This window comes from Hippoglossus hippoglossus, chromosome 4 (assembly GCF_009819705.1).
Source record: "Hippoglossus hippoglossus isolate fHipHip1 chromosome 4, fHipHip1.pri, whole genome shotgun sequence".
Classification (NCBI taxonomy): domain Eukaryota; kingdom Metazoa; phylum Chordata; class Actinopteri; order Pleuronectiformes; family Pleuronectidae; genus Hippoglossus; species Hippoglossus hippoglossus.
Window position 1 is genome coordinate 27,965,141 of NC_047154.1, and position 17,500 is coordinate 27,982,640.

Genomic DNA, 17,500 nt, shown 5'->3' on the forward strand with positions numbered 1-17,500 from the left:
GGGTTAACTCTGGTTTACTCTGGGTTAACTCTGGGTTAACTCTGGTTTACTCTGGGTTAACTCTGGTTAACTCTGGTTTACTCTGGGTTAACTATGGGTTAACTCTGGGTTAACTATGGGTTAACTCTGGTTTACTCTGGGTTAACTATGGGTTAACTCTGGGTTAACTATGGGTTAACTCTTGGTTAACTCTGGGTTAACTCTGGTTAACTCTGGTTAACTCTGGGTTAACTATGGGTTAACTGGGTTAACTCTGGGTTAACTCTGCAGCACTTCTCCAGATTTTATGTCTGAAAACGTCTTGTGTGAAAACTGACCTGCTGCAGGTTTCTGCTTCTGCCCTGAGACTGATTTTAGACTCTGTCTCATATTTGACATGTTCATATTTCTTTTTCCTCTTCTTTTGTTCATGGCACTGGCCCTGTTCTTGTAGAGGCTGCAGGAAGGTCACAGCAGGAAAAGCTGTTGTGTGCTGGTCTTAGTTCTTGTCCTTCTGAGGGAATCACAGCTCTGCAGTGAACACGAGCACATGATGTGTAAAAGATGATTTAACTCCAGTTTTTATCTGATGGGTCTTTAGGCTGCAGGACTTGTTCATCATCATAAACCTTTATAGTGTTCAAACATTCTCACTGACTGAAAACACACGTCGATCGAGATGCTCCAATTAACTCTAAGGAGCAGGGAGATATCTCCACAGTTGCATTGTGGGAAATATCTGACCTTTAAGTGCATAAGGTCAAAAGTTAAGCTCGGAGATGTCGATGCTTTTTAATCGGGTTCATGTAAACAATCGGCGGAATGTGTTACTGGGGAATTCCTCTAGAGGCAGAACCGAGCGCGGATGTATACAACGACCAGATGTTCGTGACGCGTGAACAACAAACTGGCGACACAAATTCAAATTATTTGGTGGAAAATTGATAATTAAATTGACACTGATAATTAAATAAATGCCACAGCGAACCTGAAATTATTCAAACTAGGGCTACAGGTTTTTAACGTCCAGAGGAAATATTCAGGAGGCATCATTAGGACAAATTTCGACGTGTTCCCCACGTGTTCCCGACGTGTTCCACAGTGTTCCCCAGTGTTCCCACGTGTTCCGACGTGTTCCCGACGTGTTCCCCACGTGTTCCCACGTTTCCCACGTGTTCCCGACGTGTTCCCGACGTGTTCTGATATGTTCTGCAGGTTGTATGTGAGAACAAATTTCAATGTTCTGGACATTTTCTGGATCTTCTCCTGCAGCCTCTGGGTAAAAGAGTGAGAACACAGCAGGACAATGTGTGGAAGCTTCCCAGTGAGCGAGGGACGTGTTGATGAGGTTTTTAACACGTGACGGACGTGAAACTGGAAGAACACAAAGATCTGATTGGTTGATTTAATGGTGATGAACCCGTCTGTCCGTCTTGCTGCTGGAAACCAGTTGAACATGCACAGTTCTCTCAGTCATCCTGAACAACAGCAGGAGATTACACACAGATCTTGTGTTTGTGTAAATGATCTTAATTGAGGATGTGGCTCGGGTGTGTTTGATTGTGACTCATGACGAGGCAGAGGGGGAGGTGCTGGTCTGAATGATGATGAGTGGACCATCACAGCTGCTGTGTGTGTGTGTGGTGTGTGTGTGTGTGTGTGTGTGTGTGTGTGTGTGATCAATAAGCTACGGCTCCCTATAGACTCATTAATGTGAGTGTGGTGATGCAGATTAGAGTCTATCTCTGATTCCTGTCCTTATATATCCTCCGCCACCCCCCCTTGATTACGGCTATACACACACACACTCATCATGTCCGTATTTAGTGGATCATTTATGTTGTGTGCTGAAAATGCAAATCCTCAAAGCAGCGGTTGTTAATTCAGGGACTCGTGGTCTCCAGGAGCTCCAGGAGTCCTTGAAGAGGAAATCTGAGGAGTTTCCTTCATGTCACGTCTTCGTGTCTTTTGTGGACGTCAGCAGTTAACATTCCTGAGGGTGTGAGGAGGGTGTGGAAGTCCTGGATGAGGCCCAAGGTTTATCCTGAAGGAGAATCCAGATGAAGATGTCGGAGGCTTTCGAAGGATTCAGGATTCTGGTTCCAGAAAGCTCCTGTGTAATTCATGAGGTGGTTCCTCAGCAAGCATTTTACTTAACACATCCACGAGAACACAAGCATCACAGTGATCACATGAGGTTCTGTGTAGACGTCCATGTTCCCTCCAACAATTGTGTGGCCGCACACTACAATGGCAAAAACTGCACATGCATCCTCCAGGTGGAGGATTCAGTACTTAATTGACTTGAAGCAACGGTTCTCGTCAGTCTCCCAAGTTCTTAAACCACTTGACCTTCATATTCAGACAAGGTTTCAGGAATTCAGAAATTCAGTTTCAGGGCGCCTGTCTCCAATGATTGAGGTGACTGAAGAAGTGGAAGAAGGTTTTGGATGTTGTTGGTGTTTCCCGACCTGGATGTGTCTGAGGAGCCTATGGAAGGAGATTCTTGACCTTTCACTGTAGATTCCCCAGATTCCTGGGATTCCTGGGATCGATTTAACTGATGGTTTCTTGAAATCCTCCAAGATGTTCATCCAAGAGGCTTCTTCAGATCTGAGTGATGAGAGGCTCAGGCATCACTGGTTTCAGGACGGTTTAGTGGAGGTATGAGGTCTACGTCTCTTATCCTTCACCTTCGACCTCAGGTGACTCCAGCGACTCTTTAACGCCTGTCGATACAACAGCCAGGAGCACGAACGCTAACATCAACATCCACTGAGCTTAAATACCTGGATCAGTCAGTGTGAATGACCTCCAGAGTTTGTGTTTCCCAGCTGAACAACTCAGCAGCAGGTTTTCTGCACAGACTCGTTCACAGCATCAGATCCTCCTCCTGGTTCAGGGGGGGGGGGGCAGCCGGGTGCAGCAGACAGAGACAGGAAGTGACGTGTGACCTCTGCTGCAGAGGTCATGTGATCATGTTGACATCACCTGACACCTTCAGCTCTGATCACCACGAACTCTCTTCACATCTTTGTCTGTGTCTTCATCGTGTGTGTCAGCACTTCTTCACCAGAGATCTTTGTTTTAGTTTCTTCATGTTGTGTGTCCCGTGTTAGAAGCTCCTCCCCCCCCCCCCCCCCCACTCACTCAGTGAATCAGTGGAGGATCCTCTGCTGTTCACACTGCTCCTGGATCTACACTTTATACAGGAGCTCAGGAGGAGGAAGACAAACTGATCCTCCAGAGAAGATCCAGAGAACTGAGGAGCTCAGGTCTGAAGCAGCTTAACATGAGACGTGAAACTGCAACAAGTCCAGTTGCCTGAAAGACGGAATGAATCATGTTTGTAGATTTATTTTACAGCAGTAAGATTCAGCAGATTCATTATAGCAGTAATGAATCTGTAAGAATAGGGTTGGCAGAGAGCGAGGAGGGAGAAGCGATTTTGATGGAGTGAGAAAGATGGATGGGAGAGAGAGAGAAGGGAAATCAGCGAGAGAGGAAGGGGAGGAGGGGTGAGCCGCAGGAGGAGAGAGCGAGAGAGAGAGAGAGAGAGAGAGAGAGAGAGAGAGAGAGAGAGGGAGAGAGAGAGAGAGAGAGGGAGAGAGAGAGAGACAGAGAGGGAGAGAGAGAGAGAGAGAGGAGAGAGAGAGAGAGAGAGAGAGAGAGAGAGTGTAATCAAGGTTGGAGTGTATAACAGAGCTGTTCGTCGCTCACTGCCTCAGTATCAAGGCAGTCAGCAGGCACACATACACACACACACACACACACATGCACACACACACACACACATGCACACAAATCTTGTTTTCTGGATATCGGACCGTTGCAGCAAACCTGAAACTGAGACGACACACACACACACGTGGATTTATCTCTGAGTGTGAAGACTGAAGCATGGACGATGCTGCCACCGGGTTCGTATGCTCTCTCACTGTGTGTGTGTGTGTGTGTGTGTCTGTGTGTGTGTGTGTGTGTGTTCTGGTGGTTTCGTTGCTGCCTCAGTGTGAACAGCTGAGCTGAGAAACGTCAGACTGTTTGTGTTTCCTGTCAGTGTATCAAGTCCAGGTAGAGGTCACCTTTAACCTGTCTCCATGTCTGTGTGTGTCTGTCTGCTCCACACACACACACTCACACACTCACACACACACACACATACATATACAAACAAGCACTCAACAAAACAATGCAGCATAACCCTTATGTGTAGAAGTCTGCACCCACCTGTTTGTGTGTGTGTGTGTGTGTGTGTGTGTTGATGACTAGTGCAGAGTGACTTAATTGGCGCCTCCCCAGGTTATGCTGCATCACTCATTCAGCCTCCTGACACACACACACACACACACACACATTGAATATCTGTCTCCATGTATTTTTGTTTGTGAGCTTGAAGCTGAAATATTTTTCTCTGACACGTTCTTTACAAATAGAACCGGACTGAAACCGAACGTCCAGGTTCTGTTCCAGAAGTGAAACCTTGTGTAAAATCCTTTCAGCAGTTTGTCATGAAGCTCACTTCATATGTTCAGATAAAGACAGCAGCATGTCCAATAATCTTTATTTCATATTTCATTATCCTTTAAAGAACACCATATGAAAACACCTAAATATTACAAAAATATATTTTGTCCAGACACGTACATTTAATATTGCAGTGTGATAAATACAAATGACAGCGGGACAATCAAACTCCTCTTTATCCAACATACACGTTCTGGTTCTAAACTCATCTTCATATTTGAACCAGTATCACCAGTTAGGTTTGTTATAACATACATATCTGTAACTTCAGTTTGCTCATCAGGTGATATCAGAAACAAGGTAAACCTTCTGTGGTCACAGCGACACACTGGGCCCAGACTCCTGAAAGTCACGTTCTGTCAACACGTCCTCAACACTCGCTGCTTCATCTTGAAGTTCAGTTTGAGGAGGAAGAGGAAGAAGCCAGATCTAGATGGTATGAAGAATGAGAAGTGATGATTGTGTTTCCGTTCTGTGAGCGCCTGTGCTTCCAGATGGAGCCCGCCCATCTCAACTCAGCTGGTTGGTTGCTGAACGTTGTCACGCTCCCGATCACACTTCCGGGTATACGCTCCGGGTCACACTCCTGATCACGCTCCTGGTCACGCTCCCGATCACGCTCCGGGTCACGCTCCTGATCACGCTCCTGGTCACGCTCCGGGTCACGCTCCTGGCCACGCTCCTGATCACGCTCCTGGCCACGCTCCAGTCACGCCTCCGGGGTCACGCTCCTGGCCACGCTCCTGGCCACGCTCCTGATCACGCTCCTGGCCACGCTCCAGGTCACGCTCCGGGTCACGCTCCGGGTCACGCTCCTGATCACGCTCCTGGTCACGCTCCTGGTCACGCTCCGGGTCACGCTCCTGGTCACGCTCCTGATCACGCTCCAGGTCACGCTCCGGGTCACGCTCCTGATCACGCTCCTGGTCACGCTCCGGGTCACGCTCCTGGCCACGCTCCTGATCACGCTCCTGGCCACGCTCCAGGTCACGCTCCCGATCACGCTCCAGGTCACGCTCCGGGTCACGCTCCTGGTCACGCTCCGGGTCACGCTCCTGGTCACGCTCCTGATCACGCTCCTGGCCACACTCCGGGTCACGCTCCGGGTCACGCTCCTGGTCACGCTCCTGATCACGCTCCTGATCACGCTCCTGGCCACGCTCCTGGTCACGCTCCGGGTCACGCTCCTGGTCACGCTCCTGATCACGCTCCGGGTCACGCTCCGGGTCACGCTCCTGGTCACGCTCCTGGTCCTGATCACGCTCCTGGTCACGCTCCTGGTCACGCTCCGGGTCACGCTCCTGGTCCTGATCACGCTCCTGGCCCACACTCCCGATCACGCTCCCGGTCACGCTCCTGGTCACGCTCCTGGTCACGCTTCCGGGTATACACTCCGGGTCACACTCCTGATCACGCTCCGGGTCACGCTCCGGGTCACGCTCCTGATCACGCTCCCGATCACGCTCCTGGTCACGCTCCGGGTCACGCTCCGGGTCACGCTCCGGGTCACGCTCCTGATCACGCTCCCGATCACGCTCCTTGTCACGCTCCTGGCCACGCTCCTGGCCACGCTCCTGGCCACACTCCTGGCCACACTCCCCATCACGCTCCTGGTCACGCTCCGGGTCACGCTCCTGATCACGCTCCTGGTCACGCTCCGGGTCACGCTCCCGATCACGCTCCTGGTCACGCTCCCGATCACGCTTCCGGGTATACGCTCCGGGTCACACTCCTGATCACGCTCCTGGTCACGCTCCCGATCACGCTCCAGATCACGCTCCTGGCCACGCTCCTGATCACGCTCCCGATCACGCTCCAGGTCACGCTCCAGGTCACGCTCCTGGTCACGCTCCTGATCACGCTCCGGGTCACGCTCCTGGTCACGCTCCGGGTCACGCTCCTGGTCACGCTCCGGGTCACGCTCCGGGTCACGCTCCCGGTCACGCTCCTGATCACGCTTCCGGGTCACACTCCTGATCACGCTCCTGGCCACGCTCCAGGTCACGCTCCGGGTCACGCTCCTGGTCACGCTCCTGATCACGCTCCTGGCCACACTCCGGGTCACGCTCCTGGTCACGCTCCTGGTCACGCTTCCGGGTATACACTCCGGGTCACGCTCCGGGTCACGCTCCGGGTCACGCTCCTGATCACGCTCCCGATCACGCTCCCGGTCACGCTCCTGGCCACGCTCATGGCCACACTCCTGGCCACACTCCCGATCACGCTCCCGGTCACGCTCCGGGTCACGCTCCTGGTCACGCTCCGGGTCACGCTCCCGATCACGCTCCTGGTCACGCTCCCGATCACGCTTCCGGGTATACGCTCCGGGTCACACTCCTGATCACGCTCCTGGTCACGCTCCCGATCACGCTCCAGATCACGCTCCTGGCCACGCTCCTGGCCACGCTCCTGATCACGCTCCTGGCCACGCTCCAGGTCACGCTCCGGGTCACGCTCCTGGTCACGCTCCTGATCACGCTCCGGGTCCACGCTCCTGGTCACGCTCCGGGTCACGCTCCTGGTCACGCTCCGGGTCACGCTCCTGGTCACGCTCTGGGTCACGCTCCTGGTCACGCTCCCTGATCACGCTCCTGGCCACACTCCGGGTCACGCTCCTGGTCACGCTCCGGGTCACGCTCCGGATCACGCTCCTGGTCACGCTCCTGATCACGCTCCTGGCCACACTCCTGATCACGCTCCTGGTCACGCTCTGGGTCACGCTCCCGATCACGCTCCCAGTCACGCTCCCGGTCACGCTTCCGGGTATATGCTCCGGGTCACTCTCCTGGTCACGCTCCCGATCACGCTCCTGGTCACGCTCCCGATCACGCTCCCAGTCACGCTCCCGGTCACGCTTCCGGGTATATGCTCCGGGTCACGCTCCTGGTCACGCTCCCGATCACGCTCCCGATCACGCTCCTGGCCACGCTCCTGATCACGCTCCTGGCCACGCTCCCGATCACGCTCCTGGCCACGCTCCTGGTCACGCTCCTGGCCACGCTCCTGATCACGCTCCTGGCCACGCTCCCGATCACGCTCCTGGTCACGCTCTCGTTACCTGTGATGATCAACATGAATTTACAAACGTGCATAACGCAGGTTGTAATTTTGATCACATGATGACACGTTGAATCATGAGTTGTCACCTGCTGTGTGAGCAAATCATAGACTGTAAAGATTTGTGATTGTAAACAAAGGCGTGTGGCTCCACTTCCTCCTGTTAAATTATAACCCTGATAGGAACTTGACCAATCAGGAGTCAGTGTTTTTATATCATCAAATAACTGATTCAAACCAAACACTTGAACAAACATCAGAGAGATGAGAACGACCTGAAACGACAGAAACATCTTTACAAACATTTATTTAACGTCTACTTTGATATTTTAGTTTGGTCCATGTCCCATCTGCTAACATGGAGGAGGAGTTAATGACCTTTACTGCGGCCAGCCACCAGGGGGCAATCGAGACTCTTTAGTTACTTGATATATTCCTGGAACTGTTTGGTTCTCGTGTTGTCGCTGAAGCCGATGTTTTAACTTAACTAACCTCAAAATAAAAAGTACGAATCAGAAACGTGACGTCAGCTGATCTGTGGCTCTGGAGCTTTTCTCTGCTGCCTCCAGTCTGTTGTTATCTGGACCAGTTCGGGCTGTGGGGAGTAGATTAATGCCACCTCCTCTGAGGGGTGTGTGTGTGTGTGTGTGTGTGTGTGTGTGTGTTTTGCAGCAGCAGCAGACTGAGCTACTGTTGCATTGCAGTGACCTCCAGGAGCGACTGCAGCACTGCTTCATACTGAGGGAGGAGACGCATCTTTTCAGCCTCCTGCTCCTCCTCCTTCTGTCCTTCGCTCTGATTCTCTTTCTTTTCTTCCGTCTCTCTTTCCTCACAACCAGACGGGGAAGGTGGTCGTCACTGACACAGTTTCTCAAACTGTAAACACCCTAAAATAAACATGCAGTGACTCCAGGGACCTTAAAGCTCTGAAGATGAAAATAAAAATCCCTCTCCAGTCTTTTAATAAACCTTCTCCTCCCGAGGACATTTCTTTACAACAAATATCTGGAGGTTTGATGTCTCACAGACGATCAGAGGACAGGAGCAGGGAGTCAGAGCTGTGAGGTAAATCACGCACTGACTCACAGATTCAATAGAATCAGGGTTTGTGCTGCTGCTGTTTTTTCCACATGACTTCAGCTCTCAGGCTTTTCTGTGCTGCACAGACACACAGAGGTAAACCACAGCTTCTGACCCTCCAGGCCACATCCCTGTGACTGCCACTCACACTTACACACTGTCGGACTGTGGCACATCAGAACTAAATATTAAATGTGTGTGTCGCTCTCAGCTCGTACGATGCTGAAGCCTCTTTGGAAGTAAAATGACTTAAACTGCTGAACGAACAATTCTCAGTTGTATGAGACATTTACTGTTGTAAAGACGACATCAGACCAGGACCTGGTCCAAAGCCACGTCAGACAAATCTGGACGAGAGGCTAAAGATTCTTTAAACCTGTGTGTGAGTGTGAGAGAGATAAGTAAATGTGATTAGCGTGTCTCACCTTGCCATCACCTTGTTCTTCTGTGCAGACACACACACACACACACATACACACACACACACACACACACACACACACACACACACACACACACACACACTGGACTGTATCTCTATACTCCATGTGATTCTTTGTCTCTTTCACTTGAACCTTCTCTTCACTGAAGCTTCAGTAGAATGACCCAGGTTCATTCAGGTGTTTACTTCATGTCCCTGTTCAACATCATCTCAACATTTCCTGTCGTCCAGACACTCGTTGCTTTCACTTCATTACTTTGACAATCAGCTTGTTGAAATCACAAGGGAGGAGCTCAGGAGCAGAGGATGATTCAGTTTGAGTGATTTAATGAAAACCCAGAGTCAGACACCAAAGAGTTCGATCAAACAGACAAATTAAACCTCTGGTGAGCAGGTACAAATCTAAAATCCATTTGGAAACTACGGAAAACTAACGAGAACCCAGAGAACGATGGTGATGCTCTGAGGACTGAAAGCACGAGGATATAAATACACTGAGGACTGGTGGACCAACGAGACACGAGTGACACACAAACCCCCCCAACAGACACAAATAAAACAGGAAACACAAACCCTACAAACAGGAAGTTCACAGAAGAGACGGACACTCAAAGACTTAAACTTGCTGCTGACACATCTCAGACCACGTGTGGTTAACTTCTAGTCCATCACAACATTTATCTACAAAGCTCTGTGTGTGTGTGTGTGTGTGTGTGTGTGTGTGAGAACTGATGTTGGTTCTGCTGCGTCTGTTTTTAACTTTAACTTCTCTTGTCCATCATTCAACTGAAAAACTAAAACTTCTGATTCTATTCTAAAAAACACGTGAAGGTGAATCATGTTCAAAACACGAGGATGAGCTCGGACAGGTCAGGCTAATTATTGTGTGTGTGTGTGTGTGTGTGTGTGTGTGTGTGTGTGATTCAGCCTCTACTCGGGTCAATCTGCACATTACCAGCTCCTACTAGAACATGGTGATTCATTTAAGACACACACACACACACACACAGTGTAGACGTAGCTGGAGGGAAGCTACTTTCTCTGCCGTTGTATTCATGACATGCATGAGCGTGTGCGTGTGTGTGTGTGTGTGTGTGTGTGTGTGTGTGTGTGTGTGTGCACTGATTTACTGGGACAAGTCACCTTGCTCGGAGCACATAAACACACTGCAGGGTTTTCTAGAATGACAGTGTTCATCAGTGTGTGACAGACGGACCCACTGCTGTCAACACACTGCTGTGTGTGTGTGTGTCTGTGTGTGTGTGTGTTGCATTCATATGCCTTTACTCTGCAGTCTTACCTGGAGTAACATTATTTTTAGCGGATGACCTCTAACCAGATGTTGTGCCCTCTGTACACAGAGAACCAGATGTTTGTTGTGTGTGTGTGTGTCTGTGGCCTACATGCTGGTTTCAGTCTCTCTGCATGAGGACGATCACACTCAACACAAACTGTCAAACACCAGAGAGAACCAGGGAAATGTTTCTGTATTAGTCACATGATTTATCCTCTCACGTCTTCTCTCGTCCTGGAAGCTGCAGAAGCTTCAACGTGGACTAGATCCTAAAAGCTGGCTCCAGATCAGCTGCTGCACTGAAAACACTGGTTCAAACACTGCAACGTGAAATAACAGTATAAGATCAGAAACATGGTAGAGAAGTAAGACGTCTTCCGAAACAGGAAGTGTAACCATCAGTGTGTCCTCTTTGTCCTTCACCACTGAGTGTTAGTCCCCCCCCATAATACATTAACATCTGAAGGACACACACACACGAGACAAGGATTTATGTCCCATTAGTAAATATATCTACACACACCTCCTGTCAGAAGAAAACTATTACACCTCATTAAGTGTGTGTGTGTTTTGTGCAACACACACACACAAACACAACCATAGACAAAAAGACGACAACACACGACATTACATTACATTGAGCTGACACTTTTCTCCAGAGCGACTCACAATCAGTGCATCAACCATGAGGAACAAACCAGAGCAACAAGAATAGAGAAAGTACAATTTCTTCAAAAAAGCTAAACTACAAAGTTCTATAAGTTAGTGACATGTAAGTGCTTCTGAATATAGTGGTGTTTTTTAGGGTTTTGTGTTTGTTTGTTTATCTGAGGTGTGGTCTGAAGAGATGTGTCTTCAGTCTGAAGAGAAGTGTCTTCAGTCTGAAGGGATGTGTCTTTAGTCTGAAGAGATGTGTCTTCAGTCTGAAGAGAAGTGTCTTCAGTCTGAAGAGAAGTGTCTTCAGTCTGAAGGGAAGTGTCTTCAGTCTGAAGAGATGTGTCTTCAGTCTGAAGAGATGTGTCTTCAGTCTGAAGAGATGTGTCTTCAGTCTGAAGGGAAGTGTCTTCAGTCTGAAGGGAAGTGTCTTCAGTCTGAAGAGATGTGTCTTCAGTCTGAAGAGATGTGTCTTCAGTCTGAAGGGAAGTGTCTTCAGTCTGAAGGGAAGTGTCTTCAGTCTGAAGAGATGTGTCTTCAGTCTGAAGGGAAGTGTCTTCAGTCTGAAGAGATGTGTCTTCAGTCTGAAGGGAAGTGTCTTCAGTCTGAAGAGAAGTGTCTTCAGTCTGGAGGAAGATGTGTGGACTTCCTGTCCTCATGTCCATGTGGAGCTGGTTCCACCGTTTAGGAGCCAGGACAGGAAACAGTGGTGATGTAGTTGAGTGACAGCTGTCCCTCGCAGTGAGGGAGCAGCTGATTGGTCGATGCAGAGCGGAGTGGACGGGCTGGGGTGTGAGGTTTGACCATGTCCTGGATGTAGACTGGACCCGACCCGGTCACAGCACGGTACCAAGTACTGGAGTTTTGAAACGAAACCCGTCTCCACTTCTTCAGAACTGAAGCCAAAATATATCCAATACAAATACTGCCATCTTGTGGTGATGACATCATTTGCAGTCAGTCTGTGCAGCAGGGATCGTGGGGTTGAGCTGTGATGTAGAGGCCCCGCCCATACACATGCTCGACCAATCAGGAGTCGGCCTCAGCTGTCCGACTCTGATAGGAACTTGACCAATCAGGACGTCTCAGCCTGTTTTTAAATCATCAAATAACTGATTGAAATGACAGAAACATCTTTGACAGTGAATCTGTGTTTTTCTCAGGATTCAGTTTGAGCTGATTATCTTTGTCGTGTGTGAACATGTTTGTTCAGAGTGATGGAGCCGAGTCTCTGTTTGAATCTGCTTTATATTTCACTCACGGTTTATTTCACAGACGATTAAACAGTATTTTGTTTGACACTGAATTTAATCCTCCACCTCTCACTCTTCTTATTTAATTATCTGCATCTCTTAAATCCTCCTCTTGTTTTCTCCTAACTCCTCGCTCCTCCTTCCAAGTCTTCTCTTATATACTCATCTTTCATGTCTGTTCTTCTCTCCTCAGACCAGCACCTCCTCCTCCTCCTCTTTCCTACCTGGAGTCACTTTTTATTTATTTACTTATTTTCCACAGTTTTGTCTGTTTTCTCAGAAGGAAAAACCACGTAAAAAAGTTCCTGTTGAGATGTTTTGTTTTTGTGATTTTTCGCTCTCCACCTGACATTTCCTCTTCCTGTTCCTCTTCCTCTTCCTGTTCCTGTTCCTCTTCCTGTTCCTCTTCCTGTTCCTGTTCCTCTTCCTGTTGCTGCTGCAGAGCGCTGGTGTGAGCGTTACGGAGACCTGCAGGGGGAGCTGTTGTGCGTGGAGGTGGAGAAGGAGCGTCAGGGTTTGGGTCTCAGTCTGGCAGGAAACAGGGATCGTTCCCGCCTCAGCATCTTCGTGGTTGGACTCAGTCCTGGAGGAGCGGCGGCTCGAGACGGACGCATCCGGGTTGGAGATGAACTGTTGGAGGTTAGAAACGTTCAGATCATCATCACAGTGTCACCTGTTATATGACATCACGTGACATCCCATCAGATCATGTGACATGACGTCACATGACGAACATGAGATAAACAACACCACAACATCTGTAAACAAGTGAGCAAGTGACGCCATGAAAAATAGATGCTGAGGAACAAATACACAACACACTACAATACATGCATTATAAAATACACACAGACAGTAAGATACACACACACACACACACACGTGTGAGTCTGGTTTGGTGGAATCAGTGACTTTAAAGTGATGATTTTTCACACTTACTGATTTTGGTGATTTCTTCTGATTTATTTGTGTAAATAAAGAAAAACATTCTCTGTTTTTTTCTGGCAGATCAACAACCAGATTCTTTATGGGCGGAGTCACCAGAACGCCTCGGCCATCATTAAGAGCGCCGGCTCCAAGGTGAAACTCATCCTGCTCAGGTAGGATTGCAAGGCATGCTGGGAATTCAGAGCAAACACGTGCATCTGTTTAAAGGACTCGTCGGTTTGGTCTGAGCTCGTGAACAAGAAGGCGACTGACGTCTGAGACAGGAGACGTAGTAAAGCAGTTTCTCATTGGTTCACAATGTGATGCAGTCATGTTTGTTTCTTTATTTACAGTCTGTGGAGCACGTTAGCACGTTAGCACGTTAGCTCCTCACAGAACCACTGCTAAGGCCTCATGTGTTAGCAGCTAGTTGTGGCTAATTAGCCAACAGCTGCATTTATTAGCAAGATAACTTGAATTTAATCCAGAAAGTGTCTTTTACAGATGTTTTTACTTAAGTATAGACCATGTCCAATTTGGATCAGTTTTCTTCAGGACCTCAGAAAGAGGGAGTGTTCTTCTTCACTCCCTCATTAGTTCTGCTCTTCTATATTCTGTCGCTCTGATTTCAACGTGAGGTTGATTTAATCCGAGTCAGAGAGAATCAGGTGAGAGCTGGCGTCTCGTTCTCACTCCGTCAGTGTAACAAGCTGGAGACTCCGAGAAATCCAGATAAAAGTGAATCAGTGCAGAAGGAGAAGCAGAAATCAGCTGGTGAAGAGTTTCACGTTGTCTCTGAACACGTCTCTGCTCCCTCCACATCAGCATGTCCTCTGTCCTCCTCATTTCAGGGTCTAACTCTGTCCCTGAAGTTAAGTTTCAGTCTCATCTGAACATGAGTGAAGGTGTAAATTCATTTTTTGTAACGACGTCTCCTTTTACCAGAGGCTGAACCTGAGGGTGTGAGCTGGTCAGTGGGAAGATGAAGGTCACTGAAACATGACCTGACCAGTCATATGTCTCAGATTATAACCTGCAGGTTTGTCCTGCTCGATGCAGATACCAGAGGATTAAACTGTGCTCCTCCTCCTCCTCCTCCTCCTCCTCCTCCTGCAGGGTAGATCAGCTGCTGTGAAGTGAGCAGCTGTTGTGTTTCACCACGGCCTCATTAAGAGTTTCCTCCGTCATTTCTCCGTCAGACAGGATTTACTCCACCGGTCGATGATGAAACCGGAGTTTCTCTTTTTATCTGCAGAGTTGATCATGTTTTTATTCAGCAGGGAGTCGCCAGAGGAGTTGGGGGGAGGGGCCTCCTCCTTGTTGGTATTATTCTGTTTGATCGGATGCTCGTTGATATAAAAGTTGTATTTGACCTGATCGTGTCTTTCACCAACAGTTTGAAGCTGAAGGTAGTTTTTCCTCATCATCGTCACCATGTGTGTAAATAAGATTATTCCATATGACATCAACAACAATTCATATTTCTGCCTTTTCTAGACCCAATGACACTTTACACTATATCATAAACACGTGAAGAATTAAAGTGTGAAATCACTGTTGTGATGCAGCGTGCGTGAGACCTGCAGCTGAAGACGATCCCGTCCTGACAAATAGAGACAGATGAGCGTGTCAGTCCGAAGTGAGACTCGCTGTGACTGATGCTCATTGTGTTGTCATGGCGTCAGGATGAAGGCTCATGAGACGCCCGCCTGTCAACGCCAACGTAAATCACAACAAGTCGTTAACGTGCTCGCTGAGCTGGAACCAGCTCGCTGCGTCTCATCAGCACCACTTTTCTACTCAGCGTCGCAGAAAAATCTTCAGATGAAACGATTGCGTCTGAGAAATGAAGACGTTAGAAAAAACAACACAACATGAATTTATGTTTTAAATAAAATACAGTAAATCATGTGGAACAACAAACTTTATTTGTGTTTCTGTTTCTCAGTGAGGTTTAAATCAACTGAGCTCATTAGAGCTGAGGACACAGATTTTATTTGATCATTAACCAAATAATCGTCTCCGTCGTAAAGGAGCCGATATTCTAATGAGACCTGATGATGTCACAGGTCAAAGGTCAGAGGATCATCACCCTGAGGGGAACATGAGCATCTCAACCACATCGATCAGAGTCCGACGGCGTGATGTTAGAACCTGGTGGAGGTCGTGTGTTTCCTCCCATGATTCCCTCTGTGCACCTGCGGCTCGCTGAGGGTTTTTAATTTTTTCCTCTGATTGAATCCGGCCGGCGTGCCGGGGCAGGAGGACGCCGCCGCTCGCGCTGTGTTCAGCCAGATGACAGAATCTCGTTAAAGTCGTGTCCACAGGCCGCCGCTGAATGATTTATCTCTGGGTAAAGGTCGCCACGGCAATGAGCAATGGGATGTCGACAGGGCCCGAGCCTCCCGACACATCGCCATGGAAACGGGAACGGTTAAGTGTCACCCTGCTGGTGAAACCATCTTGATCCGTGCAGGAATCTCATGAATGAATCGTACTGAAGAAATGTTTGTTTGAATGTAAACATTTTATTTAACTCGACTTTAATGGAAAAACTCGACACTGAAACCAAAACATGACAAAGAGAAATGAAATAAAGAAACGTTTGTGATTCCTCATTGAATTGTGTCCAATCATCAGGGCTGTGGTTTATATTTTATAGTTTAGTTTGAATCGAGGCAGCGCTGTGTTTCATGTGGTCGCCTGTCGGTGGCGTCATATCCTCTGTGCGTGTGTCAGCGTTTGTCTGAAAAGTCAAAAGTGACTTTTTATCCAGTTTGAAGTCACATGTTTACGAATCACTTTTTAGATCTCCTGGTTTTTAACTCTATATTGAAGCAGATGAAGGATTTTAGTCGACGTCTGGATCTGAAGTTTTCAGGGAGACTAACGTGGGCAGCTCGTCCTGAACATCAGATCTCAAGTCTGACTTTCTCCACATTTGACCGGTTGTCGCCGGAACTCAATTCACAACAGAACGAATCTGCAGCGTCGTCGTTCAGTGGAAACGTCCAGAACATCCGGTCGTTTGTGTCGTAGCTTCTTGGCAGTGACTCACGACAAACTCCTGCTGTGTTGTGTGTCTAAGTCAGTGTGTCTGTGGTTGTGTCAGTTGTGTCACTGCAGCTGTTGTGTGCCTGCAGCAGCTGACGTGTGTGTGTGTGTGTGTGTGTGTGTGTGTGTGTGTGTGTGTGTGTGTGTGTGTGTGTGTGTGTGTGTATCAATGTTAAAACTAAGGAAATGAACATTTTTCTTTTTTCATGATGCAGCAAATTCTGATCTCATCCCCTTATCTCCTCCCCCCCCCCCTCCCACCCTCTGTAGAAATGAAGATGCTATAAACCAGATGGCTGTCCCCCCTTTCCCTCCTCCCCCTCCTCCCCCTGTGCTCAGCCTTGAGGTAATGACACACACACCTGAACACAAATACACACACACACACACACACACACACACACACACACACACACACACACAGATACTCACACACAGATACTCACACATGGCCAGAAGTATGTGGACACCATTGAGCACAGTTCAGCAGCTTTAATGTGAATATTGTTAAATCAACACTGTAACTTTCACTGAGCAACATCGCCCTCTGCAGTGCGTCTCTCCAGCTGCCCCTGGTGTCCCCGCCCCCTCAGACGGGCCGTGCCCCCCCGACAGCCTGGTGCTCCACCCGCCACCACCATCCTCATCCTCCTCTTCTTCATCTGAGACACAGGTGAGCCTGTGCGGTGAAGCTGAGGTGGTCCCAGTGACGGACCCGTCGCCACCGGACAAGACGAACGATGAGGCCGAACACAACAGGAACAGAAGCAGCGTGAGCGCCCCCCAGAGTCTGAGCGAGGCCGACGCCCTCAGAAAGGTGCTGCCCTCGTTCATCTGCTCATTAATGAACTGTTACCTCCGAGGATCCTGATTGGTCCGAACCATTGACCGTAAATAACGATGGACGACATCACAGCTCCCAAAAGTGAAGCCAAATCATCTGGCCGCCCCCTGGTGGCTGGCTGCAGTATAGGTCATAATTTGAATCGGGGATATTCTACCGAGAGATGCGTCGTCCGTCTTTATTTCCAGTCAACACTCCGAACCACTGGGGTTCAGACACTGGGAACATCCTGGAGTCTGGAGACATGAATTCTAGTGAGAATCCAGTTTTACCACAAACGTCTCGTTTTCAACCTCCACTCAACTGAAAAATTCATTTTTACACTAAACAAGGATTTTGTCTTTCATCTTCTCTCACGTTCACGGAAATGATTTAACCCACAACAGATTTGA

At 48.7% G+C, this 17,500-nt stretch overlaps 1 protein-coding gene across 1 annotated transcript in view; it reads left to right on the top strand.

Moving 5' to 3' along the window:
- Nucleotides 1–17,500, top strand: part of patj (PATJ crumbs cell polarity complex component) — a gene marked incomplete at its 5' end in the record, with an annotated part of 52,485 nt that overhangs the window by 27,500 nt on the left and 7,485 nt on the right. Inside the window, 4 exons of the mRNA XM_034583725.1 lie at nt 12,726–12,922; nt 13,292–13,383; nt 16,535–16,610; nt 16,818–17,081. Of these exons, the coding sequence (XP_034439616.1) occupies nt 12,726–12,922; nt 13,292–13,383; nt 16,535–16,610; nt 16,818–17,081 (629 nt within the window). The remainder of the gene's footprint in view (nt 1–12,725; nt 12,923–13,291; nt 13,384–16,534; nt 16,611–16,817; nt 17,082–17,500) is intronic.